We start from the raw sequence: 7,911 nt of genomic DNA on the forward strand, positions 1-7,911 counted from the left end.
AATATTACTGTTTCTAGGTTGTTTACTCCTCCGAGCGGTACGACTTGTTTTTAAACTACACAATCTTGTTGAAGTTCAAAACAAAAAATAGCTTTGCGAGTATCAGTAACAAGAATGTTTCCTCCTAGGAAAGCCATATCATGCAGAACTTCAAAAAAGTCATGGAACCCAGGGTTCCACAGACGAATAGATCAAAGCTATGGGTTTAGTACAGGATCCCATGGGTTGGCCTGAGTTGTGGGGGAGGGTGGATGAGGAAAAATAAATTTTTTCAATAAGAGGGCGACGTGAAACAAAACATTTAGGAAACTATGATCTACAAAATCCCACCGTAGCAGACTCAAAAGTTTATTCTTCACATAAGGAGAAATGATTCTAACATACCTGATGGATCAAGAAAGCAAAACTCTCAGCAGCAAAACGCATTATGTGATCTTTGTTATCGTCACTCAGTAGAGATGAATACATCCTGTTCAAATAATATTTGATAAAAAACATATAATACTTATTTTAAAAACATAATTATTCCCATTTCATATCACCAAAAAACCATAACAGACTAGGACATTTTAATCGACAGATTTACCGGCATGAAGGAAAAATAATAATATAATAACCTGTACACATTCTTTATATCTTCCACCATGTAACGCCTCAAAAACTTGAACAATCGAGTAAGGCACACGAATATCTTTTCCAGCAGGTCTGGATCTTTAGTTTCAAGTAGATTTGTGAGAGCAGCAAAAAACTTTGGAAATAGTGGATAGAATTCAAACTGCAAATCTTGGGCCAGCGCCACGGTAAACCTAAGAATAAGAAATTTATTCACTTAAACTAGAAATTATATGCAAAATTTGGCAACGATAAATCAAAAATTGTAGATTTGTATAGAGAGAGAGAGAGAGAGAGAGAGAGAGAGAGCGCGCGCGCCCACACACACACACACACACACACACACACACACACACACACACACACACACACACACACACACACGAAAAACAATTTTATGTATGTAAATGTGCTGACCAAATGACAGAAGGGAAGAACCTGAATGGGTTGCATACTACATAAAGTATAATAAAACAATTTTAAGCTTACCCTTTTCCCCTTGAATTTCAAATTCTCCCTTTATCTAATGGGGGAATTGTTTATCTCATTCTCTGTCAGTTTTCATCTTTATTTAGTGATTAGAGTTTAATAAAATATGTTAAAATTTTGGGCAGTATGAAGAGCAAATTTTTGTTGAGTTACAGTTTTTACAAATATAATAAACCTATGTCTATCATAGACCATTTACTGCCAATTGCTAAGCATTATTGCCAACCAATCTGTAAACTCACGACACAGGAGGAGAATTTGTGCATGCTTCAATATGTAAACGTTAGTTTCTTTATATTTTGTCTGATCTTTTATTGATTAAAGTTTCTTCATGGTATCTACCATATACTAGAGGGAAATTGTCTTTTCTTTGACTTATTTGGCGATTTAACACTCATTATTTGACCGAATAGATTTTTTTGCTTGTAAAAAGAAACACTTTTCATTGGGATTTGGTGCAGTGATGATTGACAATAGAAATCCTGTATGTTTCTGCTGCTCAATGTGACGACTTTTTTCGAATGGAAACTGACTCACATTTGCACTTTGAAGTTGGCAAACTACCACCACACGATAGTAGGTATCTATCAGGCTTTCACAATGGGGAGTCTGTGAAAAGACCCATGATTTTTGGCGATAAAATTGAGCATGAGAACTTGCTCAGAAAAATCTGGGAAAAAAAAACTTGACCTTCTTTCTTATTTTGTGAGCTCATCTTGACTTTTGTGACCTTTTTCGGAGGACTTCATTACTTTTCCATAATGGTAGACACACTGTTGTTAGCCACGTTCAATGAATGTTGTACCAGTGTTTGGCTTTTGCTGTAAATTTTGCATTAAAAGCCCAAGAGAGTTAAGCGACATTTCATAGGAACCTATAGGGAATTGTAGTTCTGCTAACAAATGTAATTCTGGAACAAACTATCTTCGTGAGCCAAGGTATCGCTATATAAGACTCAGATACTAGTGGCAAAGGTCTTGAAAAATCAGGAAAAACATCAGGTGCCAGTCAAATTACTAGGAGCCATGAATATTTTGTTTTTGACACAAATTGTCCAAAATAACCTGTTTTTCTTTATTTAGAACTTTTCATGTTAGTGGACATCAATTTGAGATTTTTTTTGTCATCCTCGTATTAAACTCCAATTTAATGACAAATAAAGGATTTTGGGTGATAATATCTATTATTTAATGCCAACAACAATTTGAAAGTTTTCACAATGACTACTCATGCAATATATTAAATTATAAGCAAAAAAAACTTGTACATACTGTAATGTGGCATCCAAAGCCATATTATCCACATTTTCCAGCTGCTTGAGTAAAATCGCTGCAAGTTCATCCTGATGAAAGATACAAGAAAATTATACAGAGCAACTTTCCAGTGTCTCAAAATTTGTGAATTTCATTTTAACGAAAGTATGCTTAATGATTAAGTCAAAAAATAATTACTTTTCTGTAAACGATTTGTTTCAAAGTTCTGATTTCAAACCCGATCTCTTTTACCAAAGAATCTGAGGGCAAAATAAAAGTTCCAGTTAAGTATGAATTTTAATGTCAGATCAAAACTATAAAAACATGTTTAATATGATGAATTTTTCGTGGAATGAACACTCAAACTATACAATAAAAACAATATTAGGTGAGAAAACTTGGATGGAAACTATGTCTATAAAGGAAGTGGAAATAAAAAAAAAAGGTTGGAAATGACTTAAACCAAGGTCATTTGATCATTTTTGCCGCACCACTGTCATTTTCTGCACACAAGGGCTAATTAGACCGGGACCTATGATTTATTGCCAATTCTGAAAGGCAGGATTGTTTTTATGCTCATCGAGAGGCTGGTGCGCTAACCCCTCTATGGGGACTCCCTGCGGTAGCAATTTTTTCTCTGGTCTTGTTGCCATTTCTGTTGTACCTCTGTGTCAGGAAAGTTTTCTGACAAGGATGAACAGGGTATCGAACTCGCAACACCTCTAAACATCCTTTGGTACTTTAGGCGAGTATCTTATCAACCTGGGCTACTGCGCCCCTAAACTAAGGTTGCTCAACCTTATGAGAATGCGGGCCACTTCATTAGTTTGAAAATGTGTGTGACAGGCCACCTAAGTGGTCTTTAAGTGTGCTGTGGGTAGCTAAACTGGTCTCAGAATGTGTCGCAGCCCACTTAATTGAAGCAAAAATGTGATTCTCAATATATATAGTTCCTTATAAATATGAGAATTTGTGGATACCGCAAACAAATGTGTCAAGTTCAAGGATATGTAAAGCTATACATTTCCATGGTTTCGCCTTTCAAGGATATGTGAATCAAGATAATCACTGAAAAGGAATACTACTACTACTTACCTGAACATGCACCTTGTACACATTCCTCTGAGGAATTTCTAATGAATCCAAAGTTGGAAAGTGTTATGTGAGTGTATGTACAATGGATCCTGCTTATAACGTTTTCAAAAACCATCATGGAAAAATGTTGTAAGCAGGAAAATACTTTAAATGAGAAATTTTAATAAAAATTTCTTATAGTTGAGACCTTGAAAATTAGTCGTTATAAGTGGGAACATTATAAGCAGGATCGACTGTGTTTGCATGACCCCTAACATACTTATGTTGTTAGAGTTGTGCTTGTTTTGTTTTCTTGCTAGTGCTGCCATCTGTGTTCCATATTTTGAAGCAAATATAGTAAATTCCTGGATTTACATGGTATGTAATTATAATTTTGAAGGTCTGCTACCAAAGGTACACTGCTACATGTCACAGAGAATATGAAATATGGAGCGGCAGCATACCTTCAAGAAAACAGCACCCATTTTCAACACCTGCTTTAATCACAATGAATCGTATTTGACCATACAACTCACAATCCAAGGGTAGTTATACATATTAAGTATATAATTATTGCTATAGTATTTTTTGTAATACACCTCATTGTGTGGGGCTCAGTTATTACCTTGTATATCGCTGAATTATGTTGATTTAGCACATCACCAAAATATTATGAATTGTGAGCAGTACCATCTTATCAAGAACTTGCCTGTTTACAACGATATGAACTTAGATTATTAATTTGCTGATTGTTTTTTTTTATTGATTTACTGCTGATTCATTGCCGATTTTTATTGATTTATTACCGATTTTATACACGTAACTGGGTTTTATCCGATATATATTATTTTGATTTAATAATATATTAGCTGGAATTCACTAGCAATGTGCATGATTGCATCTGCCAGTGTAAAAAACTTTTGCAGCCAATGATGACTGGCACAATGCAATTTTAATATTCAATAAATCTCCAGAAGCACCCGAGTTCCCACGGAGCAATGTTCTTGTATATAAGAATGCGGGCCACTTCATTAGTTTGAAAATGTGTGTGACAGACATGGTCCCCATATCCTGAAGCAGGGCCCCCAACCAGACTGTCACGGGGGGGGGGCCCCCTTTATGATGAATTTATAGCGTGAAAAAACAAAAAAATGATTAAAATCCTCACGGGTCCCAGGACTGGAGCCTTGTCAGCCCACCCCTTGTGGGGGCCATGGTGACAGACCACCTTAAATCACCTTGTGTGATAAAGGCAGGGTGTTTCTCAGTATCACTATCCTATGAATGCTCTATTGACACATATTTTGGGTACTGTTAAGCTTTATTTCAAAAAGATGAGACATGCAAAACAAAACTTCAATGAAAATAATAATTCGCTCAGAATTTTATACATTACCATAATCATTAGTATAATTCAATTCATTCCACTCTTCAACAGTTCTTTGGAAGAAGGAATTTGCATCTTCAGGATTTTCTGCTGTTCGACTGAATTTCCTGATGTAATCTATATCTATGTTGCTGAGCCTTTCACCGAATGACTGAAACTGTAATGAAGAAAAAAATGTGTAACCACCATTATTAATAGAAAAAGAATATTGTCATATACATTATGTGACATTTAAAAAAGAATATGGTATGATAATAATAAAGTATTTTATTAGCAATACATATTAGTTAAATTATTGAGTTTCATTGAAATTTTAACAGTTTTTGTTCGTTTGCTGTGAAATAACTCAAGTGAAACCTGCATGGAAGAGCCAGCTCTCCTTGGCTTCTTGTAATTGTGGTCAAGGGGCAAGCTGGTTGAAGAGTAAAGTGTTGTCACTGCTATGGAAAAACCGGGCTCGCAAACTAGCAGTTAATTATTAATAATTAATATTATAATTATAGTTAATTTATAGCATGAGAAAAGCAAAAAATGATGAGAATTGTCCTGGGCCCTGTCAGCCATGCCTCTAAGTATATAAAACTTTTAAAGATGCGCCTTAAACTGATTTTTAAAAAAAAATTATACAGTAGTTTAAAGAATTGAAAATATATAAGATCGATTACTGGGACCCCCAGGCTAGTGTTCTGTCAGCTTCCACCATGTAGTGACCATGATCTTGACAGTATAATGACCCCCTCCCAGGCAAAAGATTCACAGAGGCTCCTACAAACAGACTTAAAGTACCAACCATCTCAATTTAGAAATTCACTTGATGCATTGGGCATTTTTTGTCTAGTATTTTAGTCTCATTGAAACAACCCCCCATCACCTGTCCTACTTGTTAGGCTCATGCATTAAAATGGCCTCATAAGCCCCACTCGGACAAAAGTTTTCGATGAACCTTCCAGCAAAAACTTCTAGTGGGCCGACATGAATTAACTTACAGTACATGTATACAACAAAAATAAAAATTTAACCCACATGGCCTGCGGGCCAGGTATATATATCTGAGACATATTTATGGTTTCGCCACCTGTGAGCTATAAAAATTTTGCCACTATCCTCATTCTAATCTAATTTTCTTGACCACGCATTCCTCAAATTTACTGTCTTGTGCTATAACCTGCTTGGCTACCCTACCTGTAACTATTCCTGCGTCTCTAAGTCCTTCTTTTGCTCACTTACATGCTTGGTACTCTTCTGTCACTCACATGCTTGCATATTCTTTTTTTTGGTTACTCACATGCTCAAACCCTCTCTAACCTCACTCCCTTGCTCACACACTCTCTAACCTCACTCCCATGCTCACACACTCTCTAACCTCACTCCCATGCTCACACACTCTCTGGGTTACTCTTTTGGCCATTCAGATGCTTTCACACTGTTTTCATCACTCACATGCATCCACACTGTTTTCATCACTCACATGCATCCACACTGTTTTCATCACTCACATGCATCCACACTGTTTTCATCACTCACATGCATCCACACTGTTTTCATCACTCACATGCATCCACACTGTTGTAAATATGACTAACTTAAAAGGTGATCGACAGATGGCAGCACGAGCTTGATGTTGAAGAAGAATGTTTTGTTGTACGAGGAAATGTGAGAAAATGACCGAAAAAAGGGAAAAAGATGGCCAAATCCATTGTTCTGTCACTTTGGTCCCCCCCCCTCGAACGAAATTTCTGGCTACGCCCCTGGTTTACAGCAATTTTTCATAGCAAACAATGTTAAAAACGATGATCGGAAACGGGCGATATTCCCAACAGTCATAGGTGCGTCGACATATGGACTGTTGCAGAACTTAATTTCTCCAGATTCACTTTCACTGACATTGAAGAAGCTGAATGAACTGATTCAAGCATTGAATCAGAACTTTGATCCAGTACTGTCCAAGATTGTTGAAAAATTCAAGTTCAACAGTCGCGTGAGACAAGCGCACAGGTGATCTTGCCCACATGTATGAGGAGAAAGGAGAAGGAAGATAAACCTAGTCAGAATTGAACCATTTTATGTTCTGATGTCCCCTGGGACATCACCCTGATGATGCCCCCGTCAAGTCACCACCCGAGCTTGACCATGGCTAGTGGTGAGCTGCCGCAACGATGAAGCATTTCCAACACACTGTTTTGGTCATTTACGTGCTTGCACATGCTCTAGGTCATCTTTTGGTCATTCACACACTTTGCGTCACTCTTTTTGTCATTCACACACTTTGCGTCACTCTTTTTGTCATTCACATGCTTGCACAAGCTCTAGGTCACTCTTATGCTCACTCACGTGCGTGTGTACTCTTTTGTTTACTCACATGTTTGCGAACTCTCTAGGTCACTCACTGATCTCGTCTCTTCCTTTCTGGACAGATGTGGATTCAATGAGCAAGCTTCAGAGTGCTTCAATCAACAAGCCCCACGGTGCTTGCGAGCAACAAAATTTATGGGCTAGAGCTCTGTCACAAGTCGTTGCAGGGGGGGGGGGGAGTGGGAAGCACATGTGTGTATAGATATTGCATAGGGCCGCAAAATCCTAAAGTCCGGCCCTGTCTGAGCAAATGAAAAAATTTGATTCAATAATAACCAAGTATATAAATAAATTTACATAAACTCACTCGAAACGTGTTCTCACTTTTGTGAGAGACCGGTTTTGATTTCATCTTGCCTTAATTTCCAACGGGAAACACGTGAAAAAGCATAAATAAATCAAATCTCAGTTCGGCCGGCCGTAACACGTGTTGAGAAATAAAAACAATGCGGTCAACAGAAAACTGTTGCCATTTTGTAACTACATATTATTTCATTTATTGTAAACGGATCTCGAACAGTCTCGTGCATATCGAAAAATAAATTTTAGAATTTTTTTCAAACATAAATATCTGTATTTGACCGTATATATGACATTTTCTGGAATAATTTGAACTTCAATTGGTCAAACTAGAGCGTGCGTAACGCTCACAATTTTGTGGTGATATCTATATTTCACAGATGGCAGAAGATTCTTACTCATTGACTCGAAAACAAATTGACCCTATTTTTTCGAAGAAAATAC

The 7,911-nt window shown here is 37.0% G+C and overlaps 1 protein-coding gene across 1 annotated transcript in view; it reads right to left on the reverse strand.

The window, feature by feature from the left end:
- Positions 1-7,623, reverse strand: part of LOC149078364 (small subunit processome component 20 homolog) — a 103,333-nt gene extending 95,710 nt beyond the window's left edge. The window contains exons 1-6 of the mRNA XM_089242018.1: positions 7,475-7,623; positions 4,825-4,972; positions 2,553-2,614; positions 2,373-2,443; positions 618-806; positions 385-469 (exon numbers count right to left, since the gene is read on the reverse strand). Of these exons, the coding sequence (XP_089098144.1) occupies positions 385-469; positions 618-806; positions 2,373-2,443; positions 2,553-2,614; positions 4,825-4,972; positions 7,475-7,519 (600 nt within the window). The 5' untranslated portion in view covers positions 7,520-7,623. The remainder of the gene's footprint in view (positions 1-384; positions 470-617; positions 807-2,372; positions 2,444-2,552; positions 2,615-4,824; positions 4,973-7,474) is intronic.
- Between the last annotated feature and the right edge of the window lie 288 nt (positions 7,624-7,911).

This window comes from Pholcus phalangioides, unplaced genomic scaffold (genome assembly GCF_987345545.1).
Source record: "Pholcus phalangioides strain wild (caught in Gottingen) unplaced genomic scaffold, Ppha-v1.0 ptg000014l_1, whole genome shotgun sequence".
NCBI classification, from domain to species: domain Eukaryota; kingdom Metazoa; phylum Arthropoda; class Arachnida; order Araneae; family Pholcidae; genus Pholcus; species Pholcus phalangioides.